The sequence below is a fragment of the Phymastichus coffea genome, unplaced genomic scaffold (assembly GCF_024137745.1).
Source record: "Phymastichus coffea isolate CEN01 unplaced genomic scaffold, Cenicafe_Pcof_1.1 PCOF00016, whole genome shotgun sequence".
Lineage (NCBI taxonomy): Eukaryota > Metazoa > Arthropoda > Insecta > Hymenoptera > Eulophidae > Phymastichus > Phymastichus coffea.
Genome location: NW_026706827.1, coordinates 1,206,012 through 1,230,982, shown reverse-complemented (window position 1 = coordinate 1,230,982; position 24,971 = coordinate 1,206,012). Strand labels below are relative to the sequence as shown.

Genomic DNA, 24,971 nt, shown 5'->3' with positions numbered 1-24,971 from the left:
ATTCGTATTAGCGAAAATATGAGTCAATGGACTTTTCAATGTAACGATGAAAAACAATTTTTCTTTGCCTCGCGCAGTCGGTATTCGCAGTAGTGAAAAAATAAGTCAGAGGTCTTTTCAATGCAACAACAATTTTATTACTCGAGCAGTCGGTATTCGCAGTAGCGAAAAAATAAGTCAGACGACTTTTCAATGGAACAACGAGAGACAACAATTTTTTTACTCGAGCAGTCGGTATTCGCAGTAGCGAAAAAATAAGTCAGAGGACTTTTCAATGCAACAATGAAAAACAATTTTTCTTTGCTCCGCACAGTCGGTATTCGCAGTAGCGAAAAAATAAGTCAGAGGACTTCAATGCAACAATGAAAAACAATTTTTCTTAGCCTCGTGCAGTCGGTATTCGCAGTAGCGAAAATATAAGTCAGTGGACTTTACAATGCAACAACGAAAGACAACAATTTTTTTACTCGAGCAGTCGGTATTCGCAGTAGCGAAAAAATAAGTCAGAGGACTTCCATGCAACAATGAAAAACTATTTTTCTTTGCTCCGCACAGTTGGTATTCGCAGTAGCGAAAAAATAAGTCAGTGGACTTTTCAATCTAATAAAAAAAAACAATTTTTCTTTGCCTCGCGCAGTCGGTATTCGTATTAGCGAAAATATGAGTCAATGGACTTTTCAATGTAACGATGAAAAACAATTTTTCTTTGCCTCGCGCAGTCGGTATTCGCAGTAGTGAAAAAATAAGTCAGAGGACTTCCATGCAACAATGAAAAACTATTTTTCTTTGCTCCTCACAGTCGTTATTCGCAGTAGCGAAAAAATAATTCAGAGGACTTCAATGCAACAATGAAAAACAATTTTTCTTTGCCTCGCGCAGTCGTTATTCGCAGTAGCGAAAAAATAATTCAGAGGACCTCAATGCAACAATGAAAAACAATTTTTCTTTGCCTCGCGCAGTCGGTATTCACAGGAGCGAAAAAATAAGTCAGTGGACTTTTCAATCTAATAAAGAAAAACAATTTTTCTTTGCCTCGCGCAGTCGGTATTCGTATTAGCGAAAATATGAGTCAATGGACTTTTCAATGTAACGATGAAAAACAATTTTTCTTTGCCTCGCGCAGTCGGTATTCGCAGTAGTGAAAAAATAAGTCAGAGGACTTCCATGCAACAATGAAAAACTATTTTTCTTTGCTCCTCACAGTTGGTATTCGCAGTAGCGAAAAAATAAGTCAGAGGACTTTTCAATGCAACAACGAAAGACAACAATTTTTTTACTCGAGCAGTCGGTATTCGCAGTAGCGAAAAAATAAGTCAGCGGACTTTTCAATGCAACAATGAAAAACAATTTTTCTTTGCTCCGCACAGTCGGTATTCGCAGTAGCGAAAAAATAAGTCAGAGAACTTTTCAATGCAACAACGAAAGACAACAATTTTTTTACTCGAGCAGTCGGTATTCGCAGGAGCGAAAAAATAAGTCAGTGGACTTTTCAATCTAATAAAGAAAAACAATTTTTCTTTGCCTCGCGCAGTCGGTATTCGCAGTAGCGAAAAAATAAGTCAGAGGACTTTTCAATGCAACAATGAAAAACAATTTTTCTTAGCCTCGTGCAGTCGGTATTCGCAGTAGCGAAAATATAAGTCAGTGGACTTTACAATGCAACAACGAAAAACTATTTTTCGTTGCCTCGCGCAGTCGGTATTCGCAGTAGCGAAAAAATAAGTCAGAGGACTTTTCAATGCAACAATGAAAAACAATTTTTCTTAGCCTCGTGCAGTCGGTATTCGCAGTAGCGAAAATATAAGTCAGTGGACTTTACAATGCAACAATGAAAAACAATTTTTCTTTGCCTCGCGCAGTCGGTATTCACAGGAGCGAAAAAATAAGTCAGTGGACTTTTCAATCTAATAAAGAAAAACAATTTTTCTTTGCCTCGCGCAGTCGGTATTCGCAGTAGCGAAAAAATAAGTCAGAGGACTTTTCAATGCAACAATGAAAAACAATTTTTCTTAGCCTCGTGCAGTCGGTATTCGCAGTAGCGAAAATATAAGTCAGTGGACTTTACAATGCAACAACGAAAAACTATTTTTCGTTGCTCCGCACAGTTGGTATTCGCAGTAGCGAAAAAATAAGTCAGAGAACTTTTCAATGCAACAACGAAAGACAACAATTTTTTTACTCGAGCAGTCGGTATTCGCAGTAGCGAAAAAATAAGTCAGAGGACTTCAATGCAACAATGAAAAACAATTTTTCTTTGGCTCGCGCAGTCGTTATTCGCAGTAGCGAAAAAATAATTCAGAGGACCTCAATGCAACAATGAAAAACTATTTTTCTTTGCTCCGCACAGTTGGTATTCGCAGTAGCGAAAAAATAAGTCAGAGGACTTTTCAATGCAACAACGAAAGACAACAATTTTTTTGCTCGAGCAGTCGGTATTCGCAGTAGCGAAAAAATAAGTCAGAGGACTTCAATGCAACAATGAAAAACAATTTTTCTTTGCCTCGCGCAGTCGGTATTCGTAGTAGCGAAAAAATAAGTCAGTGGACTTTACAATGCAACAACGAAAGACAACAATTTTTTTACTCGAGCAGTCGGTATTCGCAGTAGCGAAAAAATAAGTCAGAGGACTTCAATGCAACAATGAAAAACAATTTTTCTTTGCCTCGCGCAGTCGGTATTCGTAGTAGCGAAAAAATAAGTCAGAGGACTTTTCAATGCAACAATGAAAAACAATTTTTCTTAGCCTCGTGCAGTCGGTATTCGCAGTAGCGAAAATAGAAGTCAGTGGACTTTACAATGCAACAACGAAAGACAACATTTTTTTTACTCGAGCAGTCGGTATTCGCAGTAGCGAAAAAATAAGTCAGAGGACTTCCATGCAACAATGAAAAACTATTTTTCTTTGCTCCGCACAGTTGGTATTCGCAGTAGCGAAAAAATAAGTCAGAGGACTTCAATGCAACAATGAAAAACAATTTTTCTTTGCCTCGCGCAGTCGTTATTCGCAGTAGCGAAAAAATAATTCAGAGGACCTCAATGCAACAATGAAAAACAATTTTTCTTTGCCTCGCGCAGTCGGTATTCGCAGGAGCGAAAAAATAAGTCAGAGGACTTCCATGCAACAATGAAAAACTATTTTTCTTTGCTCCGCACAGTTGGTATTCGCAGTAGCGAAAAAATAAGTCAGTGGACTTTTCAATCTAATAAAGAAAAACAATTTTTCTTTGCCTCGCGCAGTCGGTATTCGTATTAGCGAAAATATGAGTCAATGGACTTTTCAATGCAACAATGAAAAACTATTTTTCTTTGCTCCGCACAGTTGGTATTCGCAGTAGCGAAAAAATAAGTCAGAGGACTTCAATGCAACAATGAAAAACAATTTTTCTTTGCCTCGCGCAGTCGTTATTCGCAGTAGCGAAAAAATAATTCAGAGGACCTCAATGCAACAATGAAAAACAATTTTTCTTTGCCTCGCGCAGTCGGTATTCGCAGGAGCGAAAAAATAAGTCAGAGGACTTCCATGCAACAATGAAAAACAATTTTTCTTTGCCTCGCGCAGTCGGTATTCACAGGAGCGAAAAAATAAGTCAGTGGACTTTTCAATCTAATAAAGAAAAACAATTTTTCTTTGCCTCGCGCAGTCGGTATTCGTATTAGCGAAAATATGAGTCAATGAACTTTTCAATGTAACGATGAAAAACAAGTTTTCTTTGCCTCGCGCAGTCGGTATTCGCAGTAGTGAAAAAATAAGACAGAGGACTTCCATGCAACAATGAAAAACTATTTTTCTTTGCTCCTCACAGTTGGTATTCGCAGTAGCGAAAAAATAAGTCAGTGGACTTTTCAATCTAATAAAGAAAAACAATTTTTCTTTGCCTCGCGCAGTCGGTATTCGTATTAGCGAAAATATGAGTCAATGGACTTTTCAATGCAACAATGAAAAACTATTTTTCTTTGCTCCGCACAGTTGGTATTCGCAGTAGCGAAAAAATAAGTCAGAGGACTTCAATGCAACAATGAAAAACAATTTTTCTTTGCCTCGCGCAGTCGTTATTCGCAGTAGCGAAAAAATAATTCAGAGGACCTCAATGCAACAATGAAAAACAATTTTTCTTTGCCTCGCGCAGTCGGTATTCGCAGGAGCGAAAAAATAAGTCAGAGGACTTCCATGCAACAATGAAAAACAATTTTTCTTTGCCTCGCGCAGTCGGTATTCACAGGAGCGAAAAAATAAGTCAGTGGACTTTTCAATCTAATAAAGAAAAACAATTTTTCTTTGCCTCGCGCAGTCGGTATTCGTATTAGCGAAAATATGAGTCAATGGACTTTTCAATGTAACGATGAAAAACAAGTTTTCTTTGCCTCGCGCAGTCGGTATTCGCAGTAGTGAAAAAATAAGACAGAGGACTTCCATGCAACAATGAAAAACTATTTTTCTTTGCTCCTCACAGTTGGTATTCGCAGTAGCGAAAAAATAAGTCAGAGGACTTTTCAATGCAACAATGAAAAACAATTTTTCTTTGCTCCGCACAGTCGGTATTCGCAGTAGCGAAAAAATAAGTCGGAGGACTTCAATGCAACAATGAAAAACAATTTTTCTTTGCCTCGCGCAGTCGGTATTCGCAGTAGCGAAAAAATAAGTCAGAGGACTTCCATGCAACAATGAAAAACTATTTTTCTTTGCTCCGCACAGTTGGTATTCGCAGTAGCGAAAAAATAAGTCAGTGGACTTTTCAATCTAATAAAGAAAAACCATTTTTCTTTGCCTCGCGCAGTCGGTATTCGTATTAGCGAAAATATGAGTCAATGGACTTTTCAATGTAACGATGAAAAACAATTTTTCTTTGCCTCGCGCAGTCGGTATTCGCAGTAGTGAAAAAATAAGTCAGAGGTCTTTTCAATGCAACAACAATTTTATTACTCGAGCAGTCGGTATTCGCAGTAGCGAAAAAATAAGTCAGAGGACTTTTCAATGCAACAATGAAAAACAATTTTTCTTTGCTCCGCACAGTCGGTATTCGCAGTAGCGAAAAAATAAGTCGGAGGACTTCAATGCAACAATGAAAAACAATTTTTCTTTGCTCCGCACAGTCGGTATTCGCAGTAGCGAAAAAATAAGTCAGAGGACTTCAATGCAACAACGAAAGACAATAATTTTTTTACTCGAGCAGTCGGTATTCGCAGTAGCGAAAAAATAAGTCAGAGGACTTCAATGCAACAATGAAAAACAATTTTTCTTTGCCTCGCGCAGTCGTTATTCGCAGTAGCGAAAAAATAAGTCAGAGGACTTCAATGCAACAATGAAAAACAATTTTTCTTTGCTCCGCACAGTCGGTATTCGCAGTAGCGAAAAAATAAGTCAGAGGACTTCAATGCAACAATGAAAAACAATTTTTCTTTGCCTCGCGCAGTCGGTATTCGTAGTAGCGAAAAAATAAGTCAGAGGACTTTTCAATTCAACAATGAAAAACAATTTTTCTTAGCCTCGTGCAGTCGGTATTCGCAGTAGCGAAAATAGAAGTCAGTGGACTTTACAATGCAACAACGAAAGACAACAATTTTTTTACTCGAGCAGTCGGTATTCGTAGTAGCGAAAAAATAAGTCAGAGGACTTCCATGCAACAATGAAAAACTATTTTTCTTTGCTCCGCACAGTTGGTATTCGCAGTAGCGAAAAAATAAGTCAGAGGACTTCAATGCAACAATGAAAAACAATTTTTCTTTGCCTCGCGCAGTCGTTATTCGCAGTAGCGAAAAAATAATTCAGAGGACCTCAATGCAACAATGAAAAACAATTTTTCTTTGCCTCGCGCAGTCGGTATTCGCAGGAGCGAAAAAATAAGTCAGAGGACTTCCAAGCAACAATGAAAAACTATTTTTCTTTGCTCCGCACAGTTGGTATTCGCAGTAGCGAAAAAATAAGTCAGTGGACTTTTCAATCTAATAAAGAAAAACAATTTTTCTTTGCCTCGCGCAGTCGGTATTCGTATTAGCGAAAATATGAGTCAATGGACTTTTCAATGTAACGATGAAAAACAATTTTTCTTTGCCTCGCGCAGTCGGTATTCGCAGTAGTGAAAAAATAAGTCAGAGGTCTTTTCAATGCAACAACAATTTTATTACTCGAGCAGTCGGTATTCGCAGTAGCGAAAAAATAAGTCAGAGGACTTTTCAATGCAACAATGAAAAACAATTTTTCTTTGCTCCGCACAGTCGGTATTCGCAGTAGCGAAAAAATAAGTCAGAGGACTTCAATGCAACAATGAAAAACTATTTTTCTTTGCTCCGCACAGTTGGTATTCGCAGTAGCGAAAAAATAAGTCAGAGGACTTTTCAATGCAACAACAATTTTATTACTCGAGCAGTCGGTATTCGCAGTAGCGAAAAAATAAGTCAGAGGACTTCCATGCAACAATGAAAAACTATTTTTCTTTGCTCCGCACAGTTGGTATTCGCAGTAGCGAAAAAATAAGTCAGAGGACTTCCATGCAACAATGAAAAACTATTTTTCTTTGCTCCGCACAGTTGGTATTCGCAGTAGCGAAAAAATAAGTCAGAGGACTTTTCAATGCAACAATGAAAAACAATTTTTCTTTGCTCCGCACAGTCGGTATTCGCAGTAGCGAAAAAATAAGTCAGAGGACTTCAATGCAACAATGAAAAACTATTTTTCTTTGCTCCGCACAGTTGGTATTCGCAGTAGCGAAAAAATAAGTCAGAGGACTTTTCAATCCAACAACAATTTTATTACTCGAGCAGTCGGTATTCGCAGTAGCGAAAAAATAAGTCAGAGGACTTCAATGCAACAATGAAAAACAATTTTTCTTTGGCTCGCGCAGTCGTTATTCGCAGTAGCGATAAAATAATTCAGAGGACCTCAATGCAACAATGAAAAACTATTTTTCTTTGCTCCGCACAGTTGGTATTCGCAGTAGCGAAAAAATAAGTCAGAGGACTTTTCAATGCAACAACGAAAGACAACAATTTTTTTACTCGAGCAGTCGGTATTCGCAGTAGCGAAAAAATAAGTCAGAGGACTTCCATGCAACAATGAAAAACTATTTTTCTTTGCTCCGCACAGTTGGTATTCGCAGTAGCGAAAAAATAAGTCAGAGGACTTTTCAATGCAACAATGAAAAACAATTTTTCTTTGCTCCGCACAGTCGGTATTCGCAGTAGCGAAAAAATAAGTCGGAGGACTTCAATGCAACAATGAAAAACAATTTTTCTTTGCCTCGCGCAGTCGGTATTCGTATTAGCGAAAATATGAGTCAATGGACTTTTCAATGTAACGATGAAAAACAAGTTTTCTTTGCCTCGCGCAGTCGGTATTCGCAGTAGTGAAAAAATAAGACAGAGGACTTCCATGCAACAATGAAAAACTATTTTTCTTTGCTCCTCACAGTTGGTATTCGCAGTAGCGAAAAAATAAGTCAGAGGACTTTTCAATGCAACAATGAAAAACAATTTTTCTTTGCTCCGCACAGTCGGTATTCGCAGTAGCGAAAAAATAAGTCGGAGGACTTCAATGCAACAATGAAAAACAATTTTTCTTTGCCTCGCGCAGTCGGTATTCGCAGTAGCGAAAAAATAAGTCAGAGGACTTCCATGCAACAATGAAAAACTATTTTTCTTTGCTCCGCACAGTTGGTATTCGCAGTAGCGAAAAAATAAGTCAGTGGACTTTTCAATCTAATAAAGAAAAACCATTTTTCTTTGCCTCGCGCAGTCGGTATTCGTATTAGCGAAAATATGAGTCAATGGACTTTTCAATGTAACGATGAAAAACAATTTTTCTTTGCCTCGCGCAGTCGGTATTCGCAGTAGTGAAAAAATAAGTCAGAGGTCTTTTCAATGCAACAACAATTTTATTACTCGAGCAGTCGGTATTCGCAGTAGCGAAAAAATAAGTCAGAGGACTTTTCAATGCAACAATGAAAAACAATTTTTCTTTGCCTCGCGCAGTCGTTATTCGCAGTAGCGAAAAAATAAGTCAGAGGACTTCAATGCAACAATGAAAAACAATTTTTCTTTGCTCCGCACAGTCGGTATTCGCAGTAGCGAAAAAATAAGTCAGAGGACTTCAATGCAACAATGAAAAACAATTTTTCTTTGCCTCGCGCAGTCGGTATTCGTAGTAGCGAAAAAATAAGTCAGAGGACTTTTCAATTCAACAATGAAAAACAATTTTTCTTAGCCTCGTGCAGTCGGTATTCGCAGTAGCGAAAATAGAAGTCAGTGGACTTTACAATGCAACAACGAAAGACAACAATTTTTTTACTCGAGCAGTCGGTATTCGTAGTAGCGAAAAAATAAGTCAGAGGACTTCCATGCAACAATGAAAAACTATTTTTCTTTGCTCCGCACAGTTGGTATTCGCAGTAGCGAAAAAATAAGTCAGAGGACTTCAATGCAACAATGAAAAACAATTTTTCTTTGCCTCGCGCAGTCGTTATTCGCAGTAGCGAAAAAATAATTCAGAGGACCTCAATGCAACAATGAAAAACAATTTTTCTTTGCCTCGCGCAGTCGGTATTCGCAGGAGCGAAAAAATAAGTCAGAGGACTTCCAAGCAACAATGAAAAACTATTTTTCTTTGCTCCGCACAGTTGGTATTCGCAGTAGCGAAAAAATAAGTCAGTGGACTTTTCAATCTAATAAAGAAAAACAATTTTTCTTTGCCTCGCGCAGTCGGTATTCGTATTAGCGAAAATATGAGTCAATGGACTTTTCAATGTAACGATGAAAAACAATTTTTCTTTGCCTCGCGCAGTCGGTATTCGCAGTAGTGAAAAAATAAGTCAGAGGTCTTTTCAATGCAACAACAATTTTATTACTCGAGCAGTCGGTATTCGCAGTAGCGAAAAAATAAGTCAGAGGACTTTTCAATGCAACAATGAAAAACAATTTTTCTTTGCTCCGCACAGTCGGTATTCGCAGTAGCGAAAAAATAAGTCAGAGGACTTCAATGCAACAATGAAAAACTATTTTTCTTTGCTCCGCACAGTTGGTATTCGCAGTAGCGAAAAAATAAGTCAGAGGACTTTTCAATGCAACAACAATTTTATTACTCGAGCAGTCGGTATTCGCAGTAGCGAAAAAATAAGTCAGAGGACTTCAATGCAACAATGAAAAACAATTTTTCTTTGGCTCGCGCAGTCGTTATTCGCAGTAGCGAAAAAATAATTCAGAGGACCTCAATGCAACAATGAAAAACTATTTTTCTTTGCTCCGCACAGTTGGTATTCGCAGTAGCGAAAAAATAAGTCAGAGGACTTTTCAATGCAACAACGAAAGACAACAATTTTTTTACTCGAGCAGTCGGTATTCGCAGTAGCGAAAAAATAAGTCAGAGGACTTCCATGCAACAATGAAAAACTATTTTTCTTTGCTCCGCACAGTTGGTATTCGCAGTAGCGAAAAAATAAGTCAGAGGACTTTTCAATGCAACAATGAAAAACAATTTTTCTTTGCTCCGCACAGTCGGTATTCGCAGTAGCGAAAAAATAAGTCAGAGGACTTCAATGCAACAATGAAAAACAATTTTTCTTTGCCTCGCGCAGTCGGTATTCGTAGTAGCGAAAAAATAAGTCAGAGGACTTTTCAATGCAACAATGAAAAACAATTTTTCTTAGCCTCGTGCAGTCGGTATTCGCAGTAGCGAAAATAGAAGTCAGTGGACTTTACAATGCAACAACGAAAGACAACAATTTTTTTACTCGAGCAGTCGGTATTCGTAGTAGCGAAAAAATAAGTCAGAGGACTTCCATGCAACAATGAAAAACTATTTTTCTTTGCTCCGCACAGTTGGTATTCGCAGTAGCGAAAAAATAAGTCAGAGGACTTCCATGCAACAATGAAAAACTATTTTTCTTTGCTCCGCACAGTTGGTATTCGCAGTAGCGAAAAAATAAGTCAGAGGACTTTTCAATGCAACAATGAAAAACAATTTTTCTTTGGCTCGCGCAGTCGTTATTCGCAGTAGCGAAAAAATAATTCAGAGGACCTCAATGCAACAATGAAAAACTATTTTTCTTTGCTCCGCACAGTTGGTATTCGCAGTAGCGAAAAAATAAGTCAGAGGACTTTTCAATGCAACAACGAAAGACAACAATTTTTTTACTCGAGCAGTCGGTATTCGCAGTAGCGAAAAAATAAGTCAGAGGACTTCCATGCAACAATGAAAAACTATTTTTCTTTGCTCCGCACAGTTGGTATTCGCAGTAGCGAAAAAATAAGTCAGAGGACTTTTCAATGCAACAATGAAAAACAATTTTTCTTTGCTCCGCACAGTCGGTATTCGCAGTAGTGAAAAAATAAGTCAGAGGTCTTTTCAATGCAACAACAATTTTATTACTCGAGCAGTCGGTATTCGCAGTAGCGAAAAAATAAGTCAGAGGACTTTTCAATGGAACAACGAGAGACAACAATTTTTTTACTCGAGCAGTCGGTATTCGCAGTAGCGAAAAAATAAGTCAGAGGACTTCCATGCAACAATGAAAAACTATTTTTCTTTGCTCCGCACAGTTGGTATTCGCAGTAGCGAAAAAATAAGTCAGAGGACTTTTCAATGCAACAATGAAAAACAATTTTTCTTTGCTCCGCACAGTCGGTATTCGCAGTAGCGAAAAAATAAGTCAGAGGACTTCAATGCAACAATGAAAAACAATTTTTCTTTGCCTCGCGCAGTCGGTATTCGCAGGAGCGAAAAAATAAGTCAGAGGACTTCCATGCAACAATGAAAAACTATTTTTCTTTGCTCCGCACAGTTGGTATTCGCAGTAGCGAAAAAATAAGTCAGAGGACTTTTCAATGCAACAACGAAAGACAACAATTTTTTTACTCGAGCAGTCGGTATTCGCAGTAGCGAAAAAATAAGTCAGAGGACTTCCATGCAACAATGAAAAACTATTTTTCTTTGCTCCGCACAGTTGGTATTCGCAGTAGCGAAAAAATAAGTCAGAGGACTTTTCAATGCAACAATGAAAAACAATTTTTCTTTGCTCCGCACAGTCGGTATTCGCAGTAGCGAAAAAATAAGTCAGAGGACTTCAATGCAACAATGAAAAACAATTTTTCTTTGCCTCGCGCAGTCGTTATTCGCAGTAGCGAAAAAATAATTCAGAGGACTTCAATGCAACAATGAAAAACAATTTTTCTTTGCCTCGCGCAGTCGGTATTCGCAGGAGCGAAAAAATAAGTCGGAGGACTTCAATGCAACAATGAAAAACAATTTTTCTTTGCCTCGCGCAGTCGGTATTCGTAGGAGCGAAAAAATAAGTCAGAGGACTTTTCAATGCAACAATGAAAAACAATTTTTCTTTGCTCCGCACAGTTGGTATTCGCAGTAGCGAAAAAATAAGTCAGAGGACTTTTCAATGCAACAATGAAAAACAATTTTTCTTTGCCTCGCGCAGTCGTTATTCGCAGTAGCGAAAAAATAATTCAGAGGACTTCAATGCAACAACGAAAAACAATTTTTCTTTGCCTCGCGCAGTCGGTATTCGCAGGAGCGAAAAAATAAGTTAGTGGACTTTTCAATCTAATAAAGAAAAACAATTTTTCTTTGCTCCGCACAGTCAGTATTCGCAGTAGCGAAAAAATAAGTCAGTGGACTTTACAATGCAACAACGAAAGACAACAATTTTTTTACTCGAGCAGTCGCTATTCGCAGTAGCGAAAAAATAAGTCAGAGGACTTTTCAATGCAACAACGAAAAACTATTTTTCTTTGCTCCGCACAGTTGGTATTCGTAGTAGCGAAAAAATAAGTCAGAGGACTTTTCAATGCAACAACGAAAGACAACAATTTTTTTACTCGAGCAGTCGGTATTCGCAGTAGCGAAAAAATAAGTCAGAGGACTACCATGCAACAATGAAAAACTATTTTTCTTTGCTCCGCACAGTTGGTATTCGCAGTAGCGAAAAAATAAGTCAGAGGACTTCAATGCAACAATGAAAAACAATTTTTCTTTGCCTCGCGCAGTCGGTATTCGCAGTAGCGAAAAAATAAGTCAGAGGACTTTTCAATGCAACAATGAAAAACAATTTTTCTTAGCCTCGTGCAGTCGGTATTCGCAGTAGCGAAAATAGAAGTCAGTGGACTTTACAATGCAACAACGAAAGACAACAATTTTTTTACTCGAGCAGTCGGTATTCGCAGTAGCGAAAAAAAAAGTCAGAGGACTTCCATGCAACAATGAAAAACTATTTTTCTTTGCTCCGCACAGTTGGTATTCGCAGTAGCGAAAAAATAAGTCAGAGGACTTTTCAATGCAACAATGAAAAACAATTTTTCTTTGCTCCGCACAGTCGGTATTCGCAGTAGCGAAAAAATAAGTCAGTGGACTTTACAATGCAACAACGAAAGACAACAATTTTTTTACTCGAGCAGTCGGTATTCGCAGTAGCGAAAAAATAAGTCAGAGGACTTCAATGCAACAATGAAAAACAATTTTTCTTTGCCTCGCGCAGTCGGTATTCGCAGTAGCGAAAAAATAAGTCAGAGGACTTTTCAATGCAACAATGAAAAATAATTTTTCTTATCCTCGTGCAGTCGGTATTCGCAGTAGCGAAAATATAAGTCAGTGGACTTTACAATGCAACAACGAAAAACTATTTTTCTTTGCTCCGCACAGATGGTATTCGCAGTAGCGAAAAAATAAGTCAGAGGACTTTTCAATGCAACAACGAAAGACAACAATTTTTTTACTCGAGCAGTCGGTATTCGCAGTAGCGAAAAAATAAGTCAGAGGACTTCCATGCAACAATGAAAAACTATTTTTCTTTGCTCCGCACAGTTGGTATTCGCAGTAGCGAAAAAATAAGTCAGAGGACTTTTCAATGCAACAATGAAAAACAATTTTTCTTTGCTCCGCACAGTCGGTATTCGCAGTAGCGAAAAAATAAGTCAGAGGACTTTTCAATGCAACAACGAAAGACAACAATTTTTTTACTCGAGCAGTCGGTATTCGCAGTAGCGAAAAAATAAGTCAGAGGACTTCCATGCAACAATGAAAAACTATTTTTCTTTGCTCCGCACAGTTGGTATTCGCAGTAGCGAAAAAATAAGTCAGAGGACTTTTCAATGCAACAATGAAAAACAATTTTTCTTTGGCTCGCGCAGTCGTTATTCGCAGTAGCGAAAAAATAATTCAGAGGACCTCAATGCAACAATGAAAAACAATTTTTCTTTGCCTCGCGCAGTCGGTATTCGCAGGAGCGAAAAAATAAGTCAGTGGACTTTTCAATCTAATAAAGAAAAACAATTTTTCTTTGCCTCGCGCAGTCGGTATTCGTATTAGCGAAAATATGAGTCAATGGACTTTTCAATGTAACGATGAAAAACAATTTTTCTTTGCCTCGCGCAGTCGGTATTCGCAGTAGTGAAAAAATAAGTCAGTGGACTTTTCAATCTAATAAAGAAAAACAATTTTTCTTTGCTCCGCACAGTCAGTATTCGCAGTAGCGAAAATATAAGTCAGTGGACTTTTCAATGCAACAACGAAAGACAACAATTTTATTACTCGAGCAGTCGGTATTCGCAGTAGCGAAAAAATAAGTCAATGTACTTTTCAATGCAACAACGAAAGACAACAATTTTTTTACTCGAGCAGTCGGTATTCGTAGTAGCGAAAAAATAAGTCAGAGGACTTTTCAATGCAACAATGAAAAACAATTTTTCTTATCCTCGTGCAGTCGGTATTCGCAGTAGCGAAAATATAAGTCAGTGGACTTTTCAATGCAACAACGAAAGACAATAATTTTTTTACTCGAGCAGTCGGTATTCGCAGTAGCGAAAAAATAAGTCAGAGGACTTCCATGCAACAATAAAAAACTATTTTTCTTTGCTCCGCACAGTTGGTATTTGCAGTAGCGAAAAAATAAGTCAGAGGACTTTTCAATGCAACAACGAAAGACAATTTTTCTTTGCCTCGAGCAGTGGGTATTGGCAGTAATGTTCATTAAGTCTCTAGACTTTTAATAATACAAAATTATTAAAATTAATCGTTTGTAAAATATCGTTACCCGACTAAACATAAAAATAAAAATCAATATATTTCTCTGCCACGCGCATTTGCCGTAAGTGGCTAACAATAATAATACATTAATGCAAAAATGCCGTATTAAATGAATGCAGAAACATGCAGAAAGTTGATAAACTAAAGTTGAAGTCAGTCAATCGACTTCGGTACAGTTGTTCAGCTTGTAATGCAGCCACGTTATATGGATATTAATTTTATTAGAAAAGAGGTTTATACATAAACGTGTAGGTCTCAAGCCCTAAAAAATGCAGAGAGAAAGCTTAAAAAATTTACATTATAAGATATATTGTATGATTATTAAAATAAACATTACAATAAAAAGTTTAATATTTATGTATATAGATTATTTGGAACGGATGTAGGGGTGGTTATTATAGTGTGCGACAGGCGTATATTACACTGTTAATAAGTATAATCAATAATAATAAGTATAATGAATACAAACCTGCGATTATTCCGTAACGTTCCATTAATAAAAAATCAGACAAAAAACATTGAATGTCCTCAGAATTGTTTATTGCAAATAACTAAAGGTATGGTTCTTTATGAGAACGACAGAGAAAACCCACGAAGTTTAATGCATATAAATCTTATAATGAAAGAATTATATACATAAATGTTAGAAATATAACAACAAGAATTCCCATTCGAATATAGTAACTTAAAGTTATTATACGTAACAATGAAAGAAACGCAATATTAAAAAGGGAATTTATAAGTATCTGTCATGACGGTTTGTGAAACTGTCCACTAGCGAAATCATTTATATTATTTCATGGTAATTTGATCGTACAACAAAAGATAATAAAAGCCTACGTTCAGTGATCATTTAATGAGATGTAGGGTAAATTGACAAGAAGGAAACTTTTTCAGCCACCTTCTTATTGGAAATCTTATGTAATAAATCATTTGGCATTTTTTTCGTGGTAATTACAAATTAAAACGTATATATAATAGAATTCATAATTTAGCTGTCATTTAATTAACTTTAAGGATGGTTTGCGAGGACGCCGACCAGAGATATTTTCTGAGCCCTTTCCTAGGAGCAATACTTACGTAATAACCCATTGTTCAGCATTATCTGTCTTGGTGATTCGATGTTTCAACAAAAAAACGATTAAATTCTGTGTTTAGTGGTTGTTTGACGGGCTGTAGGGGTAGTTCGCGAGGGCGCCGACCGGAGATAATTTCCGAGCCCTTTCCTAGGAGCAATACTTACGTAATAACCCATTGTTCAGCATTATCTGTCCTGGTCATTCGATGTTTCAACAAAAAAACGATTAAATTCTGTTTTTAGTGGTTGTTTGACGGGCTCTAGAGGTAGTTCGCGAGGGCGCCGACCGGAGATATTTTTCGAGCTCTTTCCTTAGAGCAATAATTATGTAATAAATCATTGTTCAGCATTATATGTTTTGGTGATTCGATGTTTCAACAAAAAAACGATTAAATTCGGTCTTTAGTGGTTGTTTGACGGGCTGTAGGGGTAGTTCGCGAGGGCGCCGACCGGAGATATTTTCGGAGCCCTTTCCTAGGAGCAATACTTACGTAATAACCCATTGTTCAGCATTATCTGTCTTGGTGATTCGATGTTTCAACAAAAAAACGATTAAATTCTGTGTTTAGTGGTTGTTTGACGGGCTCTAGAGGTAGTTCGCGAGGGCGCCGACCGGAGATATTTTTCGAGCTCTTTCCTTAGAGCAATATTTATGTAATAAACCATTGTTCAGCATTATCTGTCCTGGTCATTCGATGTTTCAACAAAAAAACGATTAAATTCTGTTTTTAGTGGTTGTTTGACGGGCTCTAGAGGTAGTTCGCGAGGGCGCCGACCGGAGATATTTTTCGAGCTCTTTCCTTAGAGCAATAATTATGTAATAAACCATTGTTCAGCATTATATGTTTTGGTGATTCGATGTTTCAACAAAAAAACGATTAAATTCTGTGTTTAGTGGTTGTTTGACGGGCTGTAGGGGTAGTTCGCGAGGGCGCCGACCGGAGATATTTTCGGAGCCCTTTCCTAGGAGCAATACTTACGTAATAACCCATTGTTCAGCATTATCTGTCTTGGTGATTCGATGTTTCAACAAAAAAACGATTAAATTCTGCGTTTGGTGGTTGTTTGACGGGCTCTAGGGGTAGTTCGCGAGGGCGCCGACCGGAGATAATTTCTGAGCCCTTTCCTAGGAGCAATACTTACGTAATAACTTATTGTTCAGCATTATATGTCTTGGTGATTCGATGTTTCAACAAAAAAACGATTAAATTCTGTGTTTAGTGGTTGTTTGACAGGCTGTAAGGGTAGTTCGCGAGGGCGCCAACCGGAGATATTTTGAGAGCTCTTTTCTTAGAGCAATAATTATATAAAAAACCATTTCTCAACATTATATATCCTGGTGATTCGATGTTTCAACAAAAAAACGATTAAATTCTGTGTTTAGTGGTTGTTTGACGGGCTGTAGGGGTATTTCACGAGGGCGCCGACCGGAGATATTTTCTGAGCTCTTTCCTAGGAGCAATACTTACGTAATAACCCATTGTTCAACATTATATGTCTTGGTGGTTCGATGTTTCAACAAAAAAACGATTAAATTCTACGTTTAGTTGTTGTTTGACGGGCTGTAGGGGTAGTTCGCGAGGGCGCCGACCGGAAAAATGTTTTCGCATTCTCCTTACAATTATACTTTGACGGAAAAGCATTATGCTCCCTCTCATTTATTGGTAATAACAAGTGTCAACGTTATTTAACATTCATTACGCCAGTTACTGTAAGGGTAGTTTATAGCGGTTGTAATTAACTTTTGATGTAAAATCATTGTTCATATCAATATAGTATTGCTGAGAATCAATATGTCGTATTGAAAATTGAAACTTGAAATTTTGAAATTTTCGTTCACTGTGAACGATCCAAACTTCAGACTCATGTTGAGAAACGTTTCTGTCTTGTCTGATCTCATGGACAAACTTGTCGAGTGTCCCGCACTACAGAGTCGGAATAAGTCGAGTCGAGTGTAGCCCCTCCCGCTGGCAGACAAGTCAGCGAGGCGATGATATCCTCTTTCTTCCACAGTGGCTGTTGGCAAACACTTACTCGGTGCTTGCGACAAGTAGTCGAGTCGTTATTGGTCTTCGGGGATATCGAGATCGTCTTCATGTCGTCCATTTGGCCTGTCCAGATATCCTCAACCAGGTTTTGTTACCAACAGCCCGACCACGCAATTCTACGTGAGGCGCGGATCGTTATTATTGGCGCACTGTTTTTGGTTTCTCGCCAATATCGCCGGTGTCGCGTGCTTCTCCTCGTCGATATCCTTAGCTGCCTGCTGGAACGTTCTCGTCAGACTATCCCAGAATCCAGCTTTACTAGACATCTTGAATGCGGTACGCTTGGAGGAGAACCTCGATTAGATGGGAACGGTCAGTTTATCGGTCAATGTGAGCAACAACGCGATCGAAAGCTCTTGCGAACTATGACTCAGCCTGGCCGCTGTGAGCTGACTGTTGCACAGCGAGCAGCCACAAGTATACGGTACTCGATGCGCCTCCCTTCGCTTCGTAATACGCTAAAATAATAAAGTTCTCGCGGGCGATGTATACTTGAAAGACTGTACATGTTCTCGGATGTTTATAAAACAGATCACGCAAACGAGGATCGGATGAAGAGGCCAGTCCGCTACCTAGACTCTTCAGCTAGCTTTCAAGCGGCTGTCAGCGCGGTCGATCTGCCGAACGTATTTATCGTGGCGGCTGCACATCCGCTGCTGGTTTTGCACAATACCCACGCACATTCTCGATCCAAAGCTTAATCTCGCTCTTGATTCTCCAGTGCGTTACAAATATATGTATGCTCCGATTAACTAACACTCGCGTGTTTTAAAAATTGAACGATCGCCATCCTTTCAGTAGCCAAGTTCACTCGAAACTTGTCAGACGACTGCAGAAATTATGACGACGAGTTGGCGCGCTTGAATTACCAAAGAGTAAAAAGCCAGATAAGCGTGATAGGAAAGAGCAAGGCTAAAACTATGTTAGTCTGACGAGTTGGAGTGGTGGGCAAGCTTCAATTCGAATCGAAGTTATTTTCGGAGCGTTATGTGCTCGGCTTAATCCTCGTTCTTTCAACGCAAGCTCATCCTCGCTAACACGTGCCGAGCTATATAAATTATCGCAAATCCTGTCAGCGCGATGACAGCGTGCTCCAGCACATTTCGCATTTCGCGCTTGTGAATATGCAATAAATCCAACATTCAGCAATTTACATGTGAAACAATGCCAAGTCTAACGGACAACTTGATCCCACGTATATTTATTAGCTTGCCACTGCTTACTCCCGCGCTTTCTTAATCCAGCTCGGCTCGTACCTATTTTATTTTTTCTTGTATCCTTCTTTTATCATAGCCAATATCCATATCCTCTAATCACTTTGCATTTATTAGGTCGGAGCGGATGGACACCGATCTCGAGTTCGCGAGGCAATGGGGGTCAAATACGTCGATTGGGATTACGATCAAATGGGCATTGTGGCTACTGTTCAACTATCTGAAGTGAGTATATACCAAATTTTATTTATTGTCTTTCAAGCGCCACTTTTCGATTTGAGTATTCATCCACTTCTTCGACAATGTGCAATTTCTGCAAGACTATAACGGATTGCCACTCCGGAGTATCGATTTTTTTTGAAAATAGAATTCTTTTTTACAAGATGAATAAGTAGTCTCTGAAATATACTAGGATTTAATCGATTTCACAGGCGTGTATTTACATCACGGTAATTTGACTATATTAGATTGAGACTTTGTTCCTTTTTTTAAGAAATCCAAATTACAAGAAGTAGATAGCATAAGTAAATTCCAATTTATCTTACGTAAACCTCTGTAACTTGAAAAGAACTGGCTTCAGTAAAAAATTCAGTTTTTGCTTAAGTTTTCGCTTAGTTAAGCAACTACAGCGCAAATACTCGAAACATCGCTTATTTCACTACGTGTTTGAATGCAATGTAGAAGTAGTTCTAAACTAAAATTTCCATTAAAAATATTCAAAGATAAAATAAAAATTTACTAAAATATATTATTACTTATATAAAATAAAATTCTTGCGCAATAAAATAAGTATTTTATGGAATATAAAAAAATTGAAATACAATATAATAAAGTAATATAATATAGAAAAATGCATACACGGAGAAAATGGTCTTTTTCTCGGAAACTAATTATCGAAAAATTATCAAATTTTTTCTATCAATAGATTTCATCGTCCTTCTAAGGTTACATTTGGTTTTTTTTCCGAAATCTGGTCAGGACGGCAGCGGTACACCGTCAAAGTTGAAACTTTGTCGCGCTCTAGCTCGTAAACAATTAACTTTTGAAAAATCGGACCGGCTTCCTATAATACATTTTTTAAAGATGTATCAGCCCTGAAAGTTTAGACAAAATTTATTGAAAATTAAAGAAGATATAAGCGATTTTTTTTTTGCAATCTCGGAAACAACCCAAGATATTATTATTAATAAAAAAAATTTAGTTTTCGAACAAGCTTATCCTTATGTAAAATTATCTCAGAAATCGAATTCCGTTGAGCTTATATCGATAGGGTAATTAGGAAAAAAGATATAAGCGAATAACAAAAAAGTGCCTTTTTTTGCAATAAATCGTTAATGAAATAATGTTCCGAAAACTTTTGGAAATCAAAACTATTTTTCCCATTATCTACGTGTTATTCCGCGTCGAAATAAAAAAAAATCTCGCTGTTCGCAAAAAATATAGATCAATATACTAGAATGACCGGACTATAGATGATGATTTGCCTACAGTTTGAACTGTATGTCCACAAATAAATAGTACTGAGTGAGTTTAATTGATTTTGAAAAAGGATAATGGAAGCACCAAATGCAATGATTATTGGGATACTAGAAAATATTGCATCATCTTCAAGTAGTGATAGTGAATCTGCAGATTCTGATGATGAAAATGGTCGTGATTGTGAGATTCATTACCATTGTAATCATAAGAGAATTGACAATTAACAAATTAATAAAACAGAAATAAAGAAAACAGAATCGAATTAGCTTCTCGGCGGTACAAGTTTCAACAAGTATACAAGTTGTCATAGCAACGTAGCTAACTTTACGGCAAAAATTCTTTAAGGACTTCCATTCAGAACACATATGAAGTAACCTATTTGGATTTATACTGCAACAAAAGATTTTAATTAAACTAATTTCTTTAACAATTTCTTGTTTGAAAAATAACTGTGATAGGCTAATTTAAAAGTTTTTAGTTAATGAGGTTTTTACATTCTTTTTCATTTTGTTCTCTTTTTTTCTGTTCTCTTTTTTTAATGTTCTCTTTTTTTCATTTTTCATTTTTCATTTGACATTCTTTACCAAACGTGTATTAGATTTGAAAAATGCAAAAACGTTTTCTCATCTGCTGTGTCATTTAAAACCGCATAAATAGGCTGGAAAATTATTAACAAATTTCTGTTTACTGAGAAATTATCAACATTTTTTAAATAATTTTTAATAAAAAATATTTACATTCGCTTCACACCGTAAAGGCCAACCGACAGGTATATTAAAAAATAATTTCATGTTAATAGAACTGTATATCGAGCTAAACGTAAATCAAATACATGTACACCCAACGTGGATTGAATCGCGACCCCCCCCAGTTAGGTTGGTATAAGAATTCCGTCGTTGCATCGGAACGAAGAAACCGCGGGAAAATTCTATTGTAGATAGTAAATAAATAAATAAATAATAACTTATCTAAATGCCAGCATAACGATAAATCCTTGCTGAAGCAAAAGCAGGTAAAAGCATAAGAAACTCGGAAGAAACATTTAAAATAGACATATACACGTGTAAACAGGCTTTTTCAGATCTGCTATTCGAGCTTTGATTTTGACTGCTACTTTCAGTCGGTAACGGTGGTTTTCAGATCGGCCATAGTATAACGCTCGTTCTTAAATTATATAATTAAAACCTAAAATCAAATAATCATGCATCTAAATTCATTGTTCGGTAAACAATTAATTTTAAACCTAAAAACAAATTAGTAACGTTTTAGCTTTTTATCGTATCTTAAAACGAATTTTCATTTTTGAATTTTCCCGCGGTTTCTTCGTTCCGATGCAACGACGGAATTCTCATACCAACCTAACTGGGGGGGGTCGCGATTCAATCCACGTTGGGTGTACATAAATTAAATATACGAAACAAAATCATACACACGACTAATTTGCTGTCACTAAAAAACCAAAAAAAAACAGGAAAATTTACGTAAGCATTATAAATATTATATATGCATTTCAATCTACATTGATATAATATAAAGTAGAAGTTTAGGTAAACAGTAATATAATATTGTTACTTTTTTTTTATTATAATCCCTTTGTAAAAAAGTGATGGAAGCCATATTGAAGCATTTTATTCGTGACCTGATTGACCCAAATGAAAGAAACCGCGAGAATTCAAATTGATTTCAGTTGATTTTTTATTTCAGATTTAATTTAATTTGTTTTTAGCAAAAAAATAAAATATAAAAAATATAATTTTTTATTCATCATTTATGATCATAATGTAGTTCATTGTTTATCAGTTTTATCCCTTATAAAAAAGTGATGGATGCCACGTTGAAGTATATAGTGATCTGATGGCTGAGATATAATTGCGTGATATACTTATGTGGCGGAAAATAAGCATATAGATGTGGTTTTGAGTTGAGATTTTACTAATAAAAATTCAAATCATCATAATTTATCATACGGATCATTTTGAAGATAAGGAAGTAAAAAAGTAGACTGTAATATTGTTTATACACTAATATATGAAACTAACAACGAAGAAATCGTTTCATACAAATAATATAGGTTGAAATTGCTCTAAATATTTTTTATCAGTAATCGAAAATTTTGTTTTTGAATGTGTAAAATAAAAGTTGTAATGTTGCAATCTTTATTCAAAAAGTAGAATAAAAGTTTAATAATAAATTAACCCGTTGAGAAAAAAATAGTATAAGATTATATTTATTGCAGTTTTTGATAAAATAAATCATAAATTTGAAAACGTGTTTCATCACTAATACACATTTTCCGCTGTGATATGGGTTTTTAAAAAAAATTGAAAAATCTACCTTTGAAAAAAGTAATTTGTTAAATATGTTAATATTGATATAACAATAAGAAATAAAAAAGAAGGTAAAAACGCGTAAAGTTTATCTAAACTTATATATTTTTATTTTCCTGTATGAAAAAGTGATGCTGAGTGAAGTAATTTTATTTATGACCTGATTGACTGAATTTCGTCACGTGTGTCACAATTATGAGTAAATCGGTTATAATAATAAATCGAAGTACTTTACATCTATCAATACAAATAAGTATAATAATTTGTAGGCATTAAACTGTAAATGACTTCCACATTCTCTCACTGGCCTAACCTTAAAAAAGTACGATAAAGTAATCTTAATGCACTTCAATTGCATTTATTTATTGGACATATAAATTAATTGAATATATCTTTATTGTAAAGTTTAGCTTCGGATAAATATAATCAATATTGAGAAGAATGGTAAATAGATATTTTATATGAAATTCTGCGAATTTATTTCGGTGCAGTCGGCACCGTTAATGTATTTTAAATAAATTTTGAAATTTAATTTATAAATGTAAACAAACTCTCCAAATGGTTTCAGATAAACAATGGAAAAAAGAGTTAAATTAAAATAATATATCTGTTGATATAGAGAAATCCTATGGAAAGCTTGATACCATGAACCAATACGTTAAAAAAGAAACAAAATTAAATTGTTAGACGCAACTGATGGTTCTATCCTATCCTTATCCTATGCCTTATATTTATTTTTATTTTTTATTTTTATACTTTTTACATATTTTGTTCCTATCTTATCTTTAAAAAAAAATGAGTCACTGACATCCAGCGTTGTGATTTGTTGATGCAAAAATAGAACGCGAAATTTTGAATTTTCCTATACTTTGAAATATTATTATTATTATATATCAAAGAGTGTAAGATTTCTATTTTAGCGATATATTCAATTTATGAATAATTAACATGGATAATAAACTGCAAGAATGGAAATATGTTAGTAAATTGGTACAAGAACACAATACGTTATGTTTTGAAATTATTTGTACAAATTGTTAATTTTATAACCATTTCCGATACTACAATCAATATCGTTGTGTTAAAATTTGGTAGAAAGAAAAAGAGAATGAATAAAAATAAAATAGAGACTACATATTTATCTTTTGTATATTTTAAATTAAAACGTATGCGAACAAAGGAAATTAATTATCAAAATATTAAACCCGTTAAATTAGAAGAATATTCACGGGTGTTTTCATAGTGGCAGCAAAAAGTACACGATGTTAAATGTATTACTCATACTAATATAAGATTGGAGCCATAATCACTACTATTGAATATGTAAGTTTAGTATTGTATAATAGTGTAATAGTATAATAGCATTATTGATCTTAGGTCGAATTAATCTTTTGAATAATTTTTCCGATATATCTTGAAATGAGTAAAAGTTCATCGATTTTTGAGAAAAAATGGGTGCATGTTCTATTTTTATTCATCAATAAATATTGACGTATGTAGTTATTTTAAACAGCATGACTTATTCGTGTCCATTGAAATCTTGAAGTTGATATATAAAAGGTTCAAATAATGTAATAAATAATAGTAAAACATTAAAAAAGAAAACGCGCGAAGCGCGCTAAATAACACTAGTATTATAAAAAAAGTGATGGATGCCATATTCAAGCATTTTATTCGTGATCTAATTGGCTGAGATATAGTCACGTGATATGCTGTTATGGCAGCAAATATGCATATCAATGTGATTGACACGAATAATTTTGAAGATAATGAAAATAAAAAAATACGCTGCATTGTTATTATTTTTACACTCATTTTATAAAACTAGCAGCGAGTAAATCGTTTGATAAAAGCAAGAGGTTATTATGCTTTTGAATTATTCTGATAATCTGATATTTGAACGTGTAAGATTGAAAAAAAATTTGTAATATCGTAATCAATAGATAATATCAATAATAATTAAAAGAGTAGGATGAACGTTCAATAGTAATTTGACCTATATGGCTGAAAAGAACTATAGATTGTTTATGTCCGTTTTCGATATAATAATTCATAAATTTTGAATACGCGGAACTGTTTTACTAATACAAGTTTTCCACCATGATATATGTTTTGTAACCGTTAAATATGTTAATTGATATGATAAAAAATGAAAAAGTATATAGAAGCGCGTCCGATGTCGCTAGTGACATAAAAGTTGAAATATATAACTTAATTTTTACTAATTCGAGGCAAGTTATTATAAAAATTCACGTACTGTTTGAGCTCCTGCTAAAACAAGGACATTTAACCGGATTGAAAATCTAATTCACTTTGAGTCTATTTCTGAATCCTACAAATGATAATTGTACGTACTATAATAATATACAAATGACAATTTTACATATTATAATAATTAATTTCAGGATAGAAAAATATTAAAGGGGATTCATTAAATTCCACTTTAGTGAACTTAAAATGTTATTTGTAGGATTTAGAAATAGACTCGAAGAAGATTGAATTTTCAATCCAATTAAATGTCCTCGTTTCAGCAGGAAGTGTCTTAGTTTTAGTGCGACGATCATTGTAAGTTTTACGAGACATTTTTTTTTTCGCGTATTGTCAAAATTGTGATCAACAATTATTAATAATATTCTTTCTTTTCCAGCCTACAGAAAACATTGTTGCATGGCAAAGATTTTTACCTACTGGTCCTGTTGCACTCTTACCGGTAAGAATAAATATTAAATCATATAATACGAAGGCTTACACTTCTTTTTAGGAGATCACTTTAACCCCACCTTACTTGTTATAGTAGCCAAATGT

At 35.7% G+C, this 24,971-nt stretch overlaps 1 protein-coding gene across 1 annotated transcript in view; it reads left to right on the top strand.

Moving 5' to 3' along the window:
• The window catches only part of LOC131675068 (ubiquinone biosynthesis monooxygenase COQ6, mitochondrial), a 133,547-nt gene that overhangs the window by 106,946 nt on the left and 1,630 nt on the right, over positions 1-24,971 (top strand). Inside the window, exons 4-5 of the mRNA XM_058953899.1 lie at positions 18,478-18,585; positions 24,814-24,876. Coding sequence (XP_058809882.1) covers positions 18,478-18,585; positions 24,814-24,876 — 171 coding nt within the window. The remainder of the gene's footprint in view (positions 1-18,477; positions 18,586-24,813; positions 24,877-24,971) is intronic.